This window comes from Corvus cornix, chromosome Z (assembly GCF_000738735.6).
Source record: "Corvus cornix cornix isolate S_Up_H32 chromosome Z, ASM73873v5, whole genome shotgun sequence".
Lineage (NCBI taxonomy): Eukaryota > Metazoa > Chordata > Aves > Passeriformes > Corvidae > Corvus > Corvus cornix.
Window position 1 is genome coordinate 41,767,060 of NC_046357.1, and position 21,335 is coordinate 41,788,394.

Consider the following 21,335-nt stretch of genomic DNA (forward strand, 5'->3'; position numbering starts at 1 on the left):
AATTAAAGAACTGTGTATGCTTCTGGAGAAAGAATAAACTTTAAGAGAACAGGGACAAAAAGCTGCAGCAGAGGAGCCAGAAAAAGGCATTACTGACATTAGATCTATTATGTAAGTGGTTTTTACAGTGCACTTGGCAGAGATCCAGAGGCTGGAAGGTAAAAAAAGGGGATCCAGGGGGCGAGTGTGAAGAGGTCCACGGGGTGTGAGGGGTTCAGGGGGTGTGTGAGGAACCAGGGAATGTGTGAGCAGGTCCAGGGGCAATGAGGATGATGGGGGCACTGCAGCATCTCTCATGAGGACAGGCTGAGGGAGCTGGGCCTGTTCAGCCTCGAGAAGAGACAGCTGAGCAGGGACATCATTCATCTGTATAAATATGGGGGGGGGGGTGCCAGGAAGACGGAGCGGGGGGCTCTGTTTGGTGATGGTCAATCACTAGGGCGAGAGGAACGGCAGGAACTCATGCACCTGAGCATGAAGAACTTCTTCCCTGTGCAGTTACCGAGCACGGGAACAGATTGTCCAGGGAGGGTGTGGAGTCTCTGTCTCTGGAGACATTCCAGACCCGTCTGGACACAATCCGGTGCCATGTGCTTTGGATGACTCTGCCTGAGCAGGGAGATTGGACCAGATGACCCAGTGTGGTCCCTTCCAACCTGACCCAGTCTGTGATTCTGTGGGGTGGTGAGGGACTGGAGGGTGTGAGGGGGTTCGTGGGGTGTGTGAGGAACCGCGTGTGTGTGAGGGGGAGGGACTGGTGTATGTGTGTGTCTATGAGGAACAGCGGTGATGTGAGGGGATCTAGGGGTATTGGAGGGGTCTGACTAGCTGTGTAAGAGACCAAAGCATGCCAGAGCTCTGGATGGGTGTGAGGGGGACAGGGGGTGTTTATGAGGGGCCCAGGGGGTGTATGAGAGGTCTGTGTGTGTGTGCGTGTGTGTGTGTGTGTGTGTGTGTAAAGGATCGAGGGATGTGTGAGGGGATCTGGGGCTGCGTATGAGAGATCCGGGGGTGTGTGTGAGGGGTCCGGGGGATGTGTGAACGACCGGGGGGTGTCTGAGGGGATCTGCGGGGACTGTAAGGCGCCAGGGGCGTGTAAGCGGGGTCCGGGGGTGTGTGAGGGACCGGGGCGTGTCTGAGGGGTCTCGGGGGTGCCCGGGCTCTGTGAGGCACCGCGCGGCTCCGCGCGCCCCCGCGCTCCTCTCGCGAGACGTGGCGGTGGCCGGCGGGGTTGTGCCAGGCGGGATCGCGGCGCGGCCCCCCGCCCCTCCCAGCGCCGCGCGGGGCGGATGCGGCGGGGCCGCCATAGTGCGGGCGGGAGGAGCCGCCGCCGCCCGGCCGGGGACGCGCTCCTGCCGCCCCCTCCGCCGCAGCCGGGAGCGGGCGGAGCTTGCGCGGCGCCGCCGGTTTTTCCCCCCGCATCCCTCCCTCCGCGCCAGCCGGGGAAGCGACCGCGCTCCTGCCTGGGCAGAGCGGGATCGGGCGAAGGGACCGGAGGCACCGTCACCTGGCGCTGCGGCGGGGGCGGGGCGCGGCGCTGTGTCTGCGGCAGCCCCGGGGCGCTGCTCGGCCGCTTAAAGCAGCGGGGGCCGCCGGCCGGGAGGGGCGTTCGGAACATTGGCGGCCGCAGAGCGAGGGGAAGGCATGGAGGGCAAGGAGCTGGCGGCGGGGTCCGGGGGGGATGAGGGCTCCAAGGATGCGCTGGGCAAGCCGCTGGGTCCCACGCCGAGCCAGAGCCGCTTCCAGGTGGATCTGGTGGCCGAGGGGCCCCGCAAGTCGTGCGGGGACCTCGGCGTGGCGGGTAAGGGAGGCGAGGAAGCCAAAGGCAGGTTTCGGGTGAACTTCGTGGACCCGTCGGCCGGCGGCGAGAGCCCCGGCGAGCCCGGGGGAGGCAGCTCGGAGGGCGGCAATGTGAGCGGCGTCCAGAACGGCGGCGACACGGTGATGAGCGAGGGCAGCCTGCACTCCGGCGGGCACCACCACTACTACTATGACACCCATACCAACACCTACTACCTGCGTACCTTCGGCCACAACACCATGGACGCCGTGCCCCGCATCGACCACTACCGGCAGACGGCTGCCGACCTGGGCGAGAAGCTGCTCCGGCCCAGCCTGGCTGAGCTGCACGATGAGCTGGACAAGGTGAGAGCGGCCCCCGGTGTGCCCGGGCGCCGGGGGTGCGGCAGCTCCTCGGACCGTCTCGGCAGAAAAGCTTAAAAAAAAAAAAAAAGAGCCGAAAGCTCGCCGAGCCTCGAGGAGGCGCAAACAGCGCGGGTGCATAGCTTGCCTCTCAGTTCTATTATTTTTTTTGTCTTCGTGACGCAGTGATATCCATCCCCCCCCACACACACGTGCTTTAGGGAGATGGTCCCCCAGTGCGAGAGGTATTCAGAGCCGTAGGTCTGTTTTCCCCGTCACCGAGCGGCAGTCTCTTACAGGTTTTCCATTTCTAAATCGCCTCCAGCAGATAGGGTATTAATTCGGGGGCTTGCCATAGGAATTAGTCTGGGAAGGGGAGTGAAAACTTTCGGAAGAGACGCTAAAAGAAAAGTAAATAAATGAGGATGCGCTTGCTTTGGTGGCGGCCGGAGGTCTGTCTCTGCGACGCCGAGCCAGAGCCCGGTGGATCCGATGGGATCTGGATCGGATGCTGCTGGATCCGCACAGGCACAGAACCTGAGCGAGCCTTTTCAGGGCTGCTCGGTGGCCCCTGCGTCGCGGTCAAGGCTTGAAAAATTTTGGAGCTGTGTGTCTCAGGCTTTTTCTATTTTGGACTACGAGTCCGTGCGTTATTTGAGACGAGTTGACAGTCAGAGCCTTCTTTGAAATGCAGGCTGTCTTGGCTAAAAGACCAGCTTTAGCTGAACGTAGAATTAATTTCATGGTTTTGTTTTTTTTGTTTTTTTTGTTTTTGTTTTTTTGTTTTTTTTTTTTGTTTTTTTTTTTTTAGACCATCATCACTAAACGGTAGATAGACGAAGCTATTGCAGTGCTGTTTTCTCAGAGTTTCAAAATTGGTGTATGGCTGTGCTCAAAGCCTGTTTTCTAAGTGGGGTCTTTCTACTGGGTTTAGGGGAATAAACACATGGGCCACGTTCCAGTGAAGTGAAGAACGTTTTGTTTTCAGAACTTCTTTTTCATCCCACCTTTCATTCCTTATAGGTGGAGTTCTATCAGCAAATGTGTGTTCTTTCCAGATTTACTTGTTTCACACCGTTATTAGGCTGCTCAGTGCATCAGCATCTGTGGGGTTTGAGATTTTTCTGGGGGGGTGGTGGTGATTGTTTAAGTGTATTTTTTTTAACTGATTATGGAATTGTTCCAGTAGAAATAACTGGTTGTTGTATCGTAAAGATACTTGTTCGGTGACATCTGAGATTAGATCTCAAATTCTAATTACTAACCATAGCTACAAATTACTCCTGCCTTCCAGGTCCCCTTCTGATAGAGCTAAAAGATGATCTGTAGTCTGATCCTAAGTTAAGATGAAATCGAAATTGGCAATTACTGCCTTGTGCTTGGTTTTAGGTAAACTATCAATAAAACACACGTGTGCTCGTAATATATGTGAAACCACGCTGATTTTCTGTCCTCCTGCCCCTCCAGATTTCTGACTCCTAGTCCATGGTGGGATGACCAGGTGTTGGATACTCAGCTTTGCAAGCAGAACATTGCTTGAATTTCTAAGGTTGACAGATAGCTTTTTCGGTGTGTTAATGTTGCAGCAGTCTGGAAAGCTCTTTGACATCATTAAGATATTTCGGTGCAGAATATATTCTGGAACTATAATTTCTAAAATTGTAATTTCTTTATTAAGAAATTCATGGCAAGCAATTTCTTTGTAGTCTGTAGCATAGAGGAGTGGTAGACAACCTAATTAGAGGATCATTATCAAAACAGTTTCATTGTGAGCAGTAATTAAGTCAAATTATTAATTTCTTAAATGTAATTAATCTATCTGCAGTATGAATAGATGTACGTGTGAAGATACTTCTTGTTTTAAAGTCATGTCCTGTCTGCTTGGGCCCCTCCTCCCATAAAATAAATATTGGGGATGGAATATGGAATTTTGATTGCATTTGATGTTAAGTAATAATTTTAAAAAAGGTCATGGTACAAGCTTCAGAATTTTAAGCTGAAGTTCAGTGGAGTAACTCGAGTGTTCTGTCACAGGATGTTTAATGTCCGAAGCAGTTGAGGTGCTAGCAACTACTTAAGCTTATATGAAGAAGGGAAGCCATTACTTTTGCTCCCAACTTAGCGAAAACACTTTCCAAGATAAAGCTGTGAACACAAAAGCTTTTAATAAGGGGTGTGTCTTGCATGGTAATAGCATCCGATACCTAACATTCCTCACAATTTCGGGAGTATGAAATACACCTCATCTGTAATTACGTACTTGGTTTGTGAACACAGAGTACCGATAACTTTTAAATCAAGATGGTGCTGTACTTTTATGTGGAAGACGTTCTCAAAGCTGTTGTGCTTTTTTCCCAGTGTTTTCAGGGAGCTTATTGTCTCCATTCTCAAAGTGACTTCAGTTCCTGCTGACTGGCAGGTCTCTACTTTGAACAATGCTGTGCATTTGAGAAGGTATTTTACTGACTTTTGGTAACTTGAAGAATTCACCTTGCTCTTCAGCTGTGGATTTTTTTACCAATTTATCAAGTACAGCATGTCTCTGCAAGGCAGCTGGTACAAACACCCTAGTCTAGTACCCTTACATAAAGTTTGTGCTGTGCGAATACCTATTGTTGTGCCTCTGCTCTTGACCCACTGCATCAAGATTGGCAGTTACTTTGTGTAAAGAATGATGCAAAACTGTTTACCAGCAGCATGGCTCGCTGCTTTGAATGCAGCTATTTTATCTGGCAGTTAGAGTTCGTGCTATTCTGTTTGCTTTTAATAGGTAGATAAATGTGAGGCAGTGTTGGAGCATTGTTGATGCTAGTGCCAATTATAGAACGAATTTTTTTTTTTTTCCCCTTTAGCTTTGTTTAGAAGCTTCATCTGTCTAACACTTCTGCTGATTCTGTTCTCACAGAAGAGCAGTGTTGGAAGAAGAGTTGACTTGAGGAAGACACACAAACCTATTGGAGGGGTTCCGTTTCACAAGGGTTTGTCCTACAGTCCTGGTGGGATAGGTGTTTGTGTGGTCATTCCAGCAGTGGCTTTTCCTGTGTAGAAAAGGGATTGTTCTTGAAACTGTCCGTGAAAACACAGCTAGGTGATGCTGCAGTGCTCTGAGGTGGATGAATTGCGTAATACTGGTCTTGGCTGATCATACGAAATTCCAGGTGAGGGGTCCTGTCTTAGTATGTCATCGGCTGCAGATAGCTAAGGGGATCAATCTGTTCCTTGCGCATTTGGTATGTATTAATTTCTCTCTGCTTTAGAGAGATGAGAGAGGGAATTTGGTGATGTTGTTGCAGTTGCTATCTTTTAGATAAGGGGATTGTGTTGCAGGAGCTCTGGTCTCCAAAGATGTTGAGGTGAAGGATGTTTATTAGAAAAAAAGTGGGAGGGAAATCAGCATACCATGACACCATGGCAGGTTTTTGTTTTAGTGGCGTCCCCTGCCCTCTTGAGGGGATCTGTCTTCCGACAATGGGAAGATGAAAAGTGTTCTTGCTTAATTTTTTTCTCCTGTCTTACAGCTTAGGAATATCTGTTTTGCCTGGGTCAGCTACATCTGTACGTAAGGATACAGCCTGTAGGAGATAAACTGAGGGGCACAAAGACATGCGCAGTTATCAGTGTCTTAATATCACTGACCTTATGGTTCTGACAAGTGTATACTCTTAGAGTATTCAGACCTGCACAGTGTAATCCTCTGGAAACTGAGGATTTTTCTGTGTAGCATTGAGTTAATTGGGGAGCTTATTTTTTTCCTTAAGACTAAGTCTCGCTGTATACGAGTGGTGCTAATTTGATCTTTGTGCAGTCCCTCGCAGCTGTGGTGAGTGGATGCGGTGCGAACCAAGCCCTCTACTGGCAGCTCTGCTCTGTTGTTTGTTAAATACTCACCAGGAGCACTGACAGGGTAAGGTACTGACATCAGAGGAAGATCCTTACACCACCTTCAACCCCCGGATCAAATTATAAATGAAAACACAAAGAAATCCCAAGGTATTTAAAAACACAAGTGTGCTTTGCTTCCTCCCACAGAAAAATCTCTGCACCTGTCATCTGAATTTGGAGACAGGTGTAAGAAAAAAGGCATTACTAGTAGTCCTGATACAAATTGAGGGGGTTTTTTTGTTGTTTTTTTTTTACTCAAGTTGGATGACTATAATTGTTTTCATTTGTCTTTCTGGCTTTGTTAAGTATTTTCTCAAACATTGCCATTTTTCCTCTTATCTGATGACTTCAAATGCTTAATATAAGCACAGTGAAAAGGTCTGTGTATGGCACTGCTTTCTAACAAGAATGTAATCTGTCTTGAGAATGTAAAATAACTGCTGCGCCTGTAATATTTGTTTGTTTCTATTTTTTTTCAGTTCATGGTTTATGTCTGGTTAGCCTGTAACGAAAGCAGAGCTCAGCTAAAGATGTATAAAAGGCTAAAAGATGATTGTAGGGTGTCAAATTAGCTGACCCTGTTACATAAGGTGTGTCTTTAAAAGCTCCTTCCTTCCCTCTCACAGAAGACTAAGACCCTCTTGCAGATAGTTTTTATTGCACCACCTTGCTGAATCTTGTTTACAGTCTGTTGATGTCTTCTTTTTTGAGCCCCTGTTATTTTTAGTTTAAACTACATTTCCTTCTTGATGTCCTTCTTCTGTGAGCAGAATTTGAATCTTCTTTCTGAAGTTCACTGTACTAAAATAAAACAAGAGAAGCTTTCTTCGCCTTGGTCTCGGTGCTGTTGGATGTCCCAGAAGCCTATAATTGGTAACTCTTCTTTCATCACTTTTAAACAGCAGTGACCTTAATGCACCTGTATTCAGTGAGGCTTTACTTGCATCATGCAGAGGGATGTTTTTATTTCCGCCTGTGTCAAGAATCCTCTCTTTGCTTACCCTGACATCCCACTTAATCACAACCATTTTTATCAAGGGAAAAAAGATACAGTGCTCTGTTTGCAGCAGTAAATAATAATAGTGATACAGGGCTTGTATTTTATGAAGACTTTGTATAATCAATATTTTTATGTTGCCTGATGCTTGTATCTCTTGAATCTTTGTGGTTAATCTTCAGTCCAGAACACCTATGGAATGCTAACAAATGTGAACTGTCTTCAACAAACTGCTAATATTGTTCTTACTACTTTTTTTTTTTTTTGTCATGTCCCAGAGAAGCTGGAAATAACGGAACCCTTAACAGTTTACATAGCTCACAGCACGAGTGTGGACTGCTGCTGAAAGGGGTGAACTTTTTGGTTTTTTGTGAATTTTTTGCTGTCACAGATCTTGGTTGGATCTGATACGGGTCTGATCTGATTTACAGAAAGCCAACACCCCCTCAACTGCAAAATCTTGCACTGCATGTGGTGATTCAGTTCCCTGATCTGATGCTTATGGGATCTCTTCTCACTGCACACAGGCATCAATAAAAACTTTTGAGTGGGCACTCCTAATATATATATATTTACTTACTTAAAAATTTTGTACATATGTTCTACTGTACAAATACTGTGTATAGTACAAATTAGCACTTTCTTTGTTTTTTTTATTAACATAACAACAAAAAAAATACTGGCACACTCCCAGTGGACTGTTCCAGAACTGGCTAAAGAGGAAGGTGCTGCAGAACTGATCTTCAGATTATTTTTTTTCCATTTTGGTACCGCACTTGATTAGACCTCAAATGATTTTCATTCTTGAAGAACATTCTTGCAAGGGAGGAGCTTGGCAAGATCAGTATCTTGGAGTAATTTAAACTAATGTATTACATCTTCTGTTGAATTCTTGAGATTTTTTCCTAAAGCCTCATATGATACTCTTTCATGAGCAACCACAAACCCATTTTCCCCACTTTTTGGTATAGGTAATATCAGTCACACTATGGTCATTTGTCACTACTAACAATTTTTTTAAATAGTTGACTTCAAATTGTTTGCCTTTCAGTATTTTGGAAGCTATCCAGTTTTTGCAGCATAAGTGCATGAATGGTCTTTCATTTATTTATGCACTTTACCATACTGTTTATACTTGACAAACTTACTGAAATTTCATTTATGCATAAAAACTAACTTTGGGTGTATTATCTGTGCCTTATAAACTTACCTGATTTAGGGATAAGGTGATAAAAAGAGTAAAGAAATCCTGAAAAATGGAAATTAAAATTCCATTTTAATAAGAAGGCTTATCTCTTACATCTTCATTTTGTTAGCTAACTTCCCTTCTTTGAATCAATTGCTCCTACTTCAGGTGATTCAGTTGTTTGGGTTTTTTAAATTCAAAGAAAATAGCTGTGTCTGTTTCAGCTGTGAAGGAACTGTGATGCTAGATTAATGTTTCAGCTTGGTCTGACAGTCTACATGGCAGAGACTCCTAGGACTATTCTGAGTAATACTGCTTTTGAACTGTAAGCAGTCTGGCAACTTTGGCTGAAATGTGGTGTTGTGCCAGTGCAAGTGAGTGCTTTTCTGTGTGAGCGTACCAGCCCTGCTTAGTGGTGGCTCAGGGGCTGTGCTGTAGCTGTATTCACCACTTCAGAACCTGGCATTAAAAATTCAGGCGGTACTTAAATGATTTTTTTAGGATTATTTCCATGGGCTTCTTAGTCTGTTGTAAGCCAACAGGTTAGATGCAGTTTTTCAGGAACTTACTACATTGGAACTAGACTTTTTATAGAAATGGGATGTTTTATTAAGGTTTTAGTATTGCTGTATAGGGACATTTGCTCCTGTCTCCTGCTTGAATAGAAAGTGCACCATGTTTTGCAGAAGTAGATGAAAACCAAAAGCTGTTAAGAGCAAGAATGCCTCAAATTAACCTTTTTTGTTGGGGGTGGAGAATAGAAGATGACTTGTGTGCTGGTTTTGGCTGGAGTGGAATGACTTTCCTTCCCAGTAGCTGGTATGGGGCTCTGTTTTGGATTTGTGCTGGACACAGGGTTAGTAATTAAAAATGTTTTTGTTGTTGCTGAGCAGGACTTGCACAGAGCCAAGGTATTTTCTGCTCCTCCTACATCCGTGCTGGTGAGGAGGCTGGGGGTGCCTGGGAGGGTGGGAGGGGACACAGCCAGGACAGGTGACCCAAACTGACCCAAAAGATGTTCCAGCCATGTGACATCATGCTCAGTGTATAGTTGGAGAAGGAGGAAGGGGACATTGGGGGTGATGGTGTTTGTCTTCCCAAGTCACTGTTACATGCGATGGGACCCTGCTCTCCTGGAGGTGGCTGACAGGGGTGTTCAGCCATGGGAAGCAGGGCATTAATTCCTTGTTTTGCTTTGCTTGTGTGTGTGTGTGTGGTTTTTGCTTTCCATGTTGAACTGTCTTCATCTCAATCTGTGAATTTTTACCCTTCCAGTTCTCTCCCTAGTCCCACTGGTAAAGGAACGAGCCAGTGGCTGCTTGGGCTGGGGTGCTGGGGTAGAACTATGACTTGGAAATCTGATGTGTCCAAAACAACTTCTTGACAGGACTGAAATGGATTCTTTGTTGTACTTAATAGCAGAACAGTGTATTTCTCTGACTATACTTGAGTATGTAAAGCTTCTCTGCAGGAGGCTTGCTAATTGGATTTACTTCAGCTCTTACACAATCAAGTGCTGCATCTGCTTCATCCTGGGAGTGTATCAGGCTTATGTGTTTCAGATACTCATGTGAAAACTACCCGTGTTGAGAGCCTGGATCCACTTTCCTGTGAAGTGTGGTTTCTCCTTCCGGGACAATGGATGTCCAAAGGAATATTGCAGTTAATCCATAGTAAGGAATAATTACTTTGCTAAATCCTTCAGAGTGCAGTAGTGGTTCTAGAAGGGTCAGATGCATCAGTGCAGAAATGAAGGTGCATTCTTGAGGTGTGAAGTAGACTATAAATATTTCTTCCCCTTAAACTGAAGGGATTGGTTGCCCCTACACATGTGCAGAAAGTCATGCATCCTGCTGACTGGATTAATGGTGCAACCTTCTGTTAACCAGAACTGGAGAGACTGGAAAAGGGAGTTCAGGCTTCTTTAGGGAAGTTTGGTTTTTTGCAGGTTTGTTATGTTTTGTTTTTACAGTGGCAGACCACGTTAACTGTTCGTTGGCAGGAGGGCCTGACTCTACATACAAAATTTCTGAGAGTGTAGACCATAAGCATTGTGAGTCTTCCACACTGCAAAGCTACTGAACAGAGGGCTTTTCTCATTTGTTTCTAATTCTCATGATCAGCTTTCCCAGTGTTTTCATACCATCCTGTGCTTATGGAGGGATATATGAATCAAGATGTAAAGATGCGGGGAAGTTTATTTTGCAAAGTGCTTTCATTCTTCAAGTAATGTGTTTGGTAGGGGGGAAAAGCAAATATTATTTATATTTCTGATAGGATACTGCTCTTGCATACCTGCAAATGTCAACAAAACCTCGCTGCTTTGTCACACAATAAAACTACTTCAAAGGGATGTAGCCTTCATGTAGTAAGCTTAGAGATTTGTCAGGAAAACTGTATGCATGTAAGACATTAAAGTAGTGCTAATCTTCATAAACAAATCTCCTATCTATCCTTTGTAAGTATACCACCTTGAAAGAAAGGATTTACTCCTAAGCTGAAATCAATTGCCTGAGTAAGTTTCCTGATTAAGTCTTGCTAACTTTGTTAATACATCTTACTATTTGTAAGAGTTGGGAAGATGAGTGAATGATTATCCCTTTAAAAGAATTAAAGTTAAAATGGCTTTTTAAATTATTGTATGTACAACATATATATATATATATATGCACACACACAAAACCCCACTGTTTAGGGTTTCTGTGTTAAAAGCAGTGTGCAAAACAGAAGTACAAGCTGATGGCAGAGACACATAGCTAATCCTTCAGTTGACATGTTAATTGCAACTATAAATTTCTTCTGTTTAAAATTGCTCTGCTGTAATCACAGTACAACACTCTTTAATTTCAGCTTAAGATAACATTAATGTTCAGCGTTTGATGCAATCTCTTTTAAAATCTCTGGAAGTGGATGCCAAAGGCATTTGCTACTATATTTTAAATGTGTAATTGTAGAGAAGGTAATATAGTCAAGGCACTTAAATTTTTTCTCTTGGCTGCAAACCTGCAAAGGATTTCCTTTGATTGAGGTGAGTAACCAATGATTGTAGCTGTTAATGTTTGGTTCCAAGGAATCCCAAGTTTTTAGAACTGACTGTGTTTTATCTGGGCAATTTATCTCCTGCTGTTCTAGGTAACTTTGGGATGCCATTTAATAGCTTAGTCGGCTTTTTTAAGTTATGACTGTAAAGACACTGGAGTGGGAATTACGGAAAATTTGCTAATAGAATTTATAATTCATTCCTGTTTTATAACCAAGTAGTAAAGTAACTAATATGACAGCTGAAATTTCTGAACTGCTGTAAACAGCAATGACTAGTCATTGTTCCCTGATAGTACTCATTTTTTTAGTTTATTCTTTAAAAAAAATGCTGAGAAGGTGTTTAGGCAGACCAGGATGTCTTGAACATGTCTTTGTGCCATGTTTTCTTTTTATGTGCTACCTGACTGGGGTTTTTTTCCCCACTGGGAGCAATACTAATCAGTCAAGCTTCCCACCTAACTCCTGAAAAACCTGAGCACCTGAATCTGTTCTAACTTGGTAAACTGTTTTTAACTAATGAATAATCAGAAATGTGTCAACTGTTCCAGGTGTTCTGTGAAAGATACTGGCTTTCTGAGTAGCAACTTCTAAGTGAGGGCTAACTCTGCTTGAAGTACCAAAGATTCAGACTGTTACATCTGCTTGTAAGATGTAAATTAGTGATGTAGTTAAGATGCAGAAAGTCATAGCCTGCTCTCAGTTTTAGAATTTACACTTCCATTGCTCTGTCAACAGAATTACACCAATTGCAAAGCATTAATTGAGAGTTGTACATACTTTTTCTTAGTTTCCATACCTGTCACCATCCTTATTCCAGCAGAGGAGGACTAGTTTACAAAATACTGTCCAGCCTGTTCTTAAGAGAGTGTTACGTACAGTAAGATATTTTAAAAGTCATTACCTATGGTACTTCCTCCCTCTAGAGTTGTTTATTTCCCTTACAGGAAAAAAACACTTGAAAAATGTCGGACTTGGCAGAGGTGTTTTCCAAGTTCAGTATTAAAAACTCACTGTGATTCATAGTTCATAAGCAAAGTTAGAAATAGCATCCCAGCCTCTCTTGAGTAGTGGTTTTCTGAAAAAACGGTTACAAACAGTAGTCAGAGTCACCAGCTTAAGTCAACGATGGGTGAAAACTTACTTTTCCGCCTGTGTATTTAAGCACTGAAATACTCTGGAATCTCAGGCAACCAAATTCAAGGCTTTTCTTGATAAAGGGTTTATCATAAGTCTGACTGGTATCCCTGGACAGCAATATGCTTAAAGCCATTCAGTAGAGATTTAGGTGTTTTGGAAAGGAAGCTCAGTCCTCTTGATCTCTTTCACAACTGTGTAGATAAAAGCATTAAAAGATACAAACAGCTTATCAAACTGACCCGCAGGCAAAACTTGGGAATTTTACGGCTGTAAACATCAACATACTGCAAAAGTAATGTTTAGAAAACAGATATATTTGATACGGCTTGGTGTCCTTCAGACAACATTTAATACCTAGCTTATTATTCATTATCAGACAGCATCCCACTTGTACCAGTACAGACTATTTTCAAAAGTTCTGTTATATCAGAGGTAAGCATAGCAGCAGGATTATCCTGTGCAGTCATTATGCATGAAATACATCTAGCACTTCTAAAATCTTTCATTCAGCTCCTTAGAAGTGTCACAGTGGGTAGGAGCAAGAGTCTGAAAGTTCATTTGCTCTTTCAAGAAAAAGATCTTATGTAGTGTTAAAAATCCTTTGATGTGTTAGCATCATTTGAGGCAAAATGTTTAATAATCCTTATGTAACTTGGTAACTTCTTTATTCTGTCATTTTTACTTTATATGTGCTCTGGCTAAAGTATCCTTTAATTAGAAAAGCAAAAAAACCCCAAATGTTCATAAGCTCTTTTTCCATGTATGTTTTGAGCTGTGTTAATTCTGAAAAGAACAGGTTTTGTAGCCATAGTCTTAATAATGTGCAGGTCTGGAGTTGGGATATTTGAGAGTGTAATCTCTCCAAGTAAGGATTCTTCCTCTGTTAACAGAGACAGCTGGCATGCTGCATCTGGATCAATATATTTTACTGCTTGTTTCGCTTCCACAGTAAGGAACATCTTAAAATGGCAATGCCTACAAACCTTTGGGACATGGAGACAGGAAATTGTGATGGTAAGGGGTAGTGAACAGGTTGGCAGTAGTGCTGTGAGCCACAGTGAAGGACTGCAGAAGATCTGTGAGAATCTCTCACTCTTGTGAAGAGGGAATTCCTGTGAACATCTCCAGCCTCAGAGCTCCTGCTCCTGAGGCTTTGGCTGGTGAGGACATAGACCTGTTAACCCATAGAATTGTTCTCTCAGTACTTTCTGAGCAAAGATGGTTCTCAGGTGGCTTCCTTTTTTTTTTTTTTTTTTTGTTCTTTGACAAGATGAATCTATTGAGAGAGAGAGAGAATGAGAGAACTTTTCTCAGTATCAGAACACAGGTACAAAGCAGTTAAATGTAAGCAGCTTGATTAAATGTAGTGGAAGGCCATTTTTATATTTTCTTGCAGAAGATGTAGCTTGAAAAGATGAGACTCTTGATTTTGTTCAGCACTATGATAGCATAAAATATTGAAACCAGCTTCAGTACTGTATCCTGTCAAGATGAGAAGAAGCTGCTGCTGTGGAGCCTTTCTAGGGAGTTTGTGTGAAAATTACATGGCATGTGCTAAACCTGTAACTAATCAAACTTGAGAAATGGAAAAAGCAGTTAAATGCTGTAGTTGGAGTTGCTTCTCTGGCCTCCTGTTTTTGCACAGGACTAATAGCAATGGGAGGGACTAGCTAAAGAAGTCAGTGACTGCTTGGAACACACCAAATCAGGCTGTTCACAGTGACAGCAGTCTGCCTGGAGATCCAGCAGATAGTCTTACATACAAACTTGGTGGTGGTCCTGCCCTTTACTTGTGGCTTCGAAGTTGTGATTCTTGAAAAGAAGCAAGACTTAATGTCTGTACATTCTGGTACTACCTCATACGGTTCAACACAGCCCAAGTATGTCATCATTAAGATGGGATATAGATAAGTTCACCACAAAAAAAAAATGCTGCATAACATGTACCACTATCAAGAACTCTTAAATAAAGCAGTTTTTAGTGAACTTTTTTGATGCACTGGTGTATTACAGGCTTTGTGTGAAAAATCTCAGATCTCCTCTAGCAAAATACCAAGTATTTTCTCATTACTAATCTACTTCTAGTAGATGTGGAAGGCCATTCACAGTTGCCACAAATAATTTATTGTTATGATCCAGCACTGGAGATGAAATAGTAGATTATCTGTATTTTTCAGATACTGTGATACAGCAATGCAAAGTTCTGTGTAGGAGCAGAAATTAACTGTTTCTTCTCTGAAGTCCTCTCAGTGTATCATAGAATTGTCACCTTGTAAACACAATCTTATTTTTCCTTTAACAGCATAAGTGAATGCCATGACTGAGTATTTTTGGACTGATTATCTAAAAGTTACGTTAATAAGACCATTTCTGATCTGAAATGCTAAATCCCCTTTTGTTACACCCCCTCCAAATCCACAGTGTGTTAGTGTTTTTTACTGTTTATGAAGATCTTATCGTACATGTATTGGCTGTTCTAAAATAGTGCTAGTGCAGTTTTTTCCATTCAGTGTCTGACTTGAGTAGAAGCATTGTTTCCTCATGAACATGAGCATGAAAAATACTACGCCTGCTAGATTTACAGCTGAGACCACAGTGGTGCTTTCTTAATACCGCCTTAGAGGGCTGAACTTGGAACCTTCTGGAGTGAAATTCTTTTGTGCCCACACTCTGCAATATCTGTTCTCAGTGGTGCTTTATTGGGCACCCACCAGCACTAATAACCAGAAATAACCTTTCAGTTATTACATTTTGCTTGTGCCTAAAAATATTTTCCTAAGAAATATTGCACAGTGTGGAGAGACGAGACACACAGAACAAAACTTTCCTGTGTTCATAGTGTGCATATCTTGGAGCTGATCTGGTAACTGATAATTCAGAATAACCAGTTGTGAGCCATTCTCTCCTCCCCAGAACACAACAGGCTGAGCTATGGGCATGTTTGAGCCCTACAGTAAAATGTGTAGCTGCCACACGGTGGTTGAGGTTTTGAAGTGACTTTTGGGGGGATCACCTTGTCGATTTGTGCAGGTTTTACCAATACTTGGCCAGCCATGCTCACATGATGAAGTATGTGATCCTTTTTAGTCTAGATACTAAGGTATTTCTCCAGCTTCTTATAAAAGCTGAACTTGCAGCAAACAAACTCCAAGCTTGTTTAAAAAAAAAAAAAAAGCATTAACCACTTTAGTCACATTTCACTATTTTAAGATATGAAGATACAGATTCCTCCTAACCTTCCTTGATCCTCCCTGACCAGTCTTCTCAGAGAACAATTCTGTTATATCTTACTACAGACATGATGCGTGTTGTTGCAATAGCAGAAATTGTTATCTAATGTTGGCAAGACTTTTTGGCCAAAGCTTAAAAATTTCTTAGATAGTTTGAATGTGGTTCCCTTTATGTAATAGTTTAAAATAGAGTTTATTGCAAGTATAATGTGATGGTTTTCCGTGAGAAATAAGAATGGGTTTTATATGAAGAAGCAGTAAGTGATTATACTGTCCCATGCTTGATTGGAGGTTTAGGCATAGTTGTAAACATGTTTATAATCTGCCCCTTGTTTTAATGCATCTTTTTTCTCTTTGTTTCCTCCCCACTTCTGAAAGAAGTCATAACGGGAGACATGAATGCTTAGAAGGATTTTTACATTTTATTCTGCTCTTCTAAGCTATTGGAGCAGGGTAGGTGGTAGTCCCATCCTCTTCTGGCATGAGCCTCAGGCTTGAGTAGGAGATGTTTCCTTAGTTCTTGCTTAGGCAGATAGCATTTCTCAAATGTAGCAACATTGTAATTATCTTTTTTTTTTGATCCTCACTGTTATTCTTACCACTCTAAATGACCATGCACCACTACTACTTGGTTTGGCTTGAGTGCCTGAATACAAATAATAAGCAATCAAAAGATTCATCTGGTCAAAGGCTGTGCAAATCTAAGAATTATAGCCATTAGTTCTATCCAGGAAAGCTGCAGTTCAGGGTCCTGGTTAGGTTTCTATTTGGGTTTAGTGTATATAACACAGTATATAATATGTTTACATGCATGCAAGAAGATATACGTAACACATAGATGCTTTTTTTATTTCTTTTTTTTTTCTTAATTGTAATCCCTCCTGGAGACAATAAAATGTGCTCTTAAAGAGAGTTAACTGTTAAAGGTAATGATCTGGAAACTGATCATGATTTTGTCTAACAGTGGAAGGCTTATGCCTTACAGGATCACCAGATGTGTTGCAGGTGTATCTGTTTCTATGAGAATTTCATAATTCAGCATCAGTGAGAGAAGCACTGATGTGAATCTGTGCTATTGACCTTTGGATAAGGTTGACATAGTCTGTTTTTTAAAAAATCTGCTGTGTATGTTTACTGCTGATTATAAGAGGATGTGGATGACACCCTTCATAATTGATGGGTGTAGAAACATTTCTTCTGACCTATGTGCTGAGGCTGTAGCTGGTATTAATATATCAAAAGTAGAAAGAATTTGGTAAAAATACCTCTCCCTAATCTTTCTTAGTCTTTCCCTGCATATACTTGAAAGCATTACTTGTGTCCACTTTGTTTTGTGTCTTACTTAGGAAATGTGGGTTTTGCCCTTTACCTCTTTGGGATTGAACCTGTAATTGTTTAAATGTTTTCTAAGCCCTCTGGGATGCAGCCTGCTTCCCAAGATACTGCTTGAGCTGGTTTGTTGAATGGTGTTCAAGGTCTTTCTAGTGTATCCATTCTTAGTACTTGTTGCCTTGGGTAAACTAACATACTTAGCGTAGAGTGCTTCTTGCTTTCCTACTGGAAGTGTAGGAAATGTTTGAGTTTAAATGTCCTGGTGTTTGCCTGCTTGGCAAAACAAAAATGCCTTTTAAGCAAACATGTATGTGTGTGTATACACATATAATTTCAATTTATTTTTGAAGTTGAGATTTTTTGCATTTTTGAAGTTGAGGGTTGAATTGTAAATAAAAGACATAAGTTGGCCTTTGTCCATGGGGCTGATGTTTTCTCCATCTGTCATCCTTCCCATTTAAATGGGGAACAGTGTTTGGGAAGAGACTTCTCTTCCCTCCTTTTTCCTGAAATGCCAATCTCCCATCCTTCTTTCTGGCAGCATCACCTTGCAAAGAGTAGTAGAATAGCTTTCAGGGAAATTAATAATTTATTTCCTGAAAAATTGATCAAATGACAGCTAAGTCTGAACTACGGCAAGTGCTTCAGCAGAGACCAGTAACTTGCAGTAGAACAGTCTTTGCTTTCAGGTTAAGAAGTAAAATTTCTTGTGCATTTGAAATCTTACAGCTCTTTTTCTGCAGACCAGGTGTTTGATTTTTTTTTTTTTTAAGGGATATAGAACTAATTCTTGAAAATACTTACCACTCTGGCTGCTGACAGTTTGCTCTTGTAAGTTTGTTTTTCATTCCTTGAAATCTGAGATGTGCGTGATGCAGGGGACATAGAGGAGCAGCTCAAAACTTCTGCTGTGTCATTCTTTTAATTTTTCTGTTTACACAAGGAGATGGAGGGTTTTTTACAACATGCCCATTCTGCTCTGTCAGTCACACAAAAAACAAACTTTGTGTTTTCCAAGGAACCCTTTGAGGATGGCTACGCAAATGGTGAGGAAGGCACACCAGCTGGGGATGCAGCTGCTGCTTACACACCTGACAGCAAAGGGGTGGTCAAGTTTGGCTGGATAAAAGGTGTACTGGTAAGTTTGATATATGATTTTTCTGTGTCTTACAGATGCTGATATATTCTTGCAGATCTTTCCAACTACCTTGTTTTTTGACTGGCATTGTGATGATGCAGTATGAGAGGTGTGATAAATGCCATAATTTTAGGAAGGGTTGCTCCTATTTCAACTGAATTTTAAGAAAATAAATATTTCAGGGCTTCAAGTTCTTAAGGATTTATGGTTTCTTAGCACAGGTTTTGAGAGTTTTTAAGTTGCATGATTTCCAAGAAGGAAAAAGATCATGTAGTAGAAAAATACGTGCTTTACTTCTGTGGTTTGGCGAGGTCCTTATCTCCTTTTTTGTAAGATTGATACCTTACTCTTTAGGTAAGAGAGAGACCCTAGATCTGTATGTAGTCTCCTGTCTAAATTCTGTACAATGCAAACTCTATTTCTATTGAAATCTAAGAGTTTTAAATAAAAGGATTAAAAAAAAATGCCCACTTCTCCATTCTGTTATTGTACAGCTGTGTTGTAAGATACAAAAGTTATAGAAATGGAAAGTTGCAGCAGTTGTTTTGTTATTTTAAAAAGAATAAGTTATTTAGTAGGGCATTACTTTAGTGCAATTTTTTTTGATAGATTTGTGGGAGATAGAAACAGGGGTTGTAGACCTCACAGTCATCAAAGACCTCTGTCTACCTCTATCTTAAGTCACGTATTTTGTAGTACGAATTTTGGATCCTAAAGATTAGAGTCTAAGTTATTATTGTTTGGCCAAGACATACTGCAAGTTTCACATATCGAAGTACTCTCATCTGTTTTAACTTAGTCATATTTAAGTTCCCTTTTTTTTTAAATCAAACTTAAACTTGTATAATATGTCCTATTCTTGTGAAATAATTTTAAAAATGGTGAGAAAAGACAGCAAGATAATTTCAAGAACATTAAAAACTGAAATGAAGAATTAGTGAAAATTAGTGAAGATGCAAGAACTAATCTATGTGAAATTTCTGTTTTATCTTAGGTACGATGTATGTTAAATATTTGGGGTGTGATGCTCTTCATCAGACTGTCATGGATTGTAGGACAAGCTGGGATAGGTATGGCTACTAAATCTGTAATTTTATTTCAGTAAATTTCAAGTGTGGTCCACAAGAGGTGTTGATCCTGAGCTTACACTTCAAACAGGAATAGGAGTTTACCTTAATATTGCCAATTTTTATGGTAATTTACCAGTATCAAAAACTTCAACCAGTTACTTAGACTTTCACATTTAGGTATGAGGCAAGTATTTTACAAGAGACATTCAGTGAACTGCAGAGATAAACTTTTGATCTCTGGTTATTAGAACCTGCATGGACTATGTAGTATATAAGCAGTTACTTTCAAAGGCTTAACTTAGTCTTGGACTGCAGAAAATTTCTGATCTGCAAAAGGCCTGTGTTTCCTTGAATCTCTAGAATACAGCTCTTACCTTGCTGATTTAAGAGAACCTTTGCCCAGTTTTATTTGTATCCTGGAGACTCCTGTACAAGAGGAGAAAGAAAAAGCCTTTTGCTTGAATGTGTGGGAGCCCACACAGTAAATTTGTGTTGCATTGGCCAGAGTGATTAAATGAAGCTGAAGATTTTACTCTTTAATACTGCTGGGCTTACTCTGCTTTTCTTCTCTTTTTCCAAAAGGTCTGTCTGTCTTGGTTATTGGAATGGCCACTGTTGTGACAACTATTACAGGACTGTCTACTTCAGCAATAGCCACAAATGGGTTTGTAAGAGGAGGTAATGCTATTTTCATGAAGTTTTTAAAGCTTTCCTCTCTTGGGAGTGCACACTTTGTTGCTGCTGAGGAGCAAAGCCTTCCTTGTGTTCTGTATGTGATTAAACAGTCATGTAATTAACAAAAAATCAATAGGTAGCCTATTAATTAGATTTGAACTAGTGCATTGCTTTTCTGCTGTGAAAGTTTTTTTCTTGTAAATTTTTGTAATACAGACATTTTTAAGGCTACATATCCAGGAATGAGTAGGGTCTTAATATTCTCCTGAGCTCCGCTGGTTAGTTGATCGTGCCTGTATATGTTCATGTCCTGAAATAAACCTTCACACAAGTAACTCTCCGAACTCTTGAGTTAGCTCCACCTTTCCTGAGGGTGATGGTTTTCATTCTCTTCCATGGTTTATGTGCTGTTACCAGCTATTTTTGGAAGTGATTGGTGCCTCTGACACAATCAAACTGCTTCATGACATTACAAGACTGCTACTAGTAAAAAAATAAGGTGGCATTAAAGTAGGAACTTATAAAACTATCTTCATTAAGGTTAAGAATGAAAAGGAAAACCCTCACTATCACAAAGTAAACAGACCTACTGGGAAAGATCAGCTGTGTTATTAGCATTATGTCAAGCTTAGTTTCTAAGTACCCTTTTTGGTTTTTTAATTCCATTATGTATATCAGGTTTTTGCATTCATATGGGAGCTCTTTTTTTTTTTAAGCCACTCTTGAAAAATAGTACTTCATTAGAAAATTTGAAGTGCTGAATTGGAAGAACTGTAGAATTGCATAGGAACAACTGTTCCTGTGAAAACACTACGTTACAGTAAGATTTTTTTTTTTATGTTACATAAGACATGCAGAGTATGGCCAAGCTGGGTACATACAAACAATTTGCACAAGAAATTTAATGCAGTGAAATCAAGCAGTTCCTGTTGCAGATTTTTAGCATGCACTCAGTTACTTCACACTGGAGCTGGAGGATTTTGTTGCTTCTGGACAGCTTAGCCTTAAATTCCTTGAATAAAGTAATATGCCTTTGCTACATTTTCTAAACTTCACTTTTCTCCAGATACTCAGATTTTCATTTGTCATGTGGGATTTGAGATGTTGTTTTTGTCAAGCTCAAAAGTACAAACTGGCTCTTGAGAGTCCCACTGGAGGGTAGAAAATTCCTTTAACAACAGAGCTTTTAGAAACAGGTCTCGGAGGTTTGGAACTTCAGTGGGTTTATTGCAGTCTGCTTTGCCAGTTTCTTGATCTTGACTGCACAAGTGCTTTGAGCAGTTTGAAGCAAAAAGCGCACTAATACTGCAGCTTGTGCTTACAATTTGTTTTTTAGCCATAGAGCTGGTTGCATACCTCAATAATATGATGTGATGCATGAGTCATGGCTATTTCCAACTGGTCTCTTTTCCTAAGAACTTGAAATACATTCCTGATATTTCAGCATATCTGTCCCTAAAATACTGAGTTTGGGGTTATTTTCTAATACATCAGGCAGTAAAGA

General features: G+C 41.3%; 1 protein-coding gene across 2 annotated transcripts in view; it reads left to right on the forward strand.

The window, feature by feature from the left end:
* The first annotated feature begins 1,332 nt into the window (after positions 1-1,332).
* Positions 1,333-21,335, forward strand: part of SLC12A2 (solute carrier family 12 member 2) — a 55,116-nt gene continuing 35,113 nt past the window's right edge. For both annotated transcript variants that reach the window (XM_039566874.1, XM_039566875.1), the window contains exons 1-4: positions 1,333-2,145; positions 17,967-18,086; positions 19,081-19,156; positions 19,739-19,834. In XM_039566874.1, coding sequence (XP_039422808.1) covers positions 1,645-2,145; positions 17,967-18,086; positions 19,081-19,156; positions 19,739-19,834 — 793 coding nt within the window. In that variant the 5' untranslated portion in view covers positions 1,333-1,644. The remainder of the gene's footprint in view (positions 2,146-17,966; positions 18,087-19,080; positions 19,157-19,738; positions 19,835-21,335) is intronic.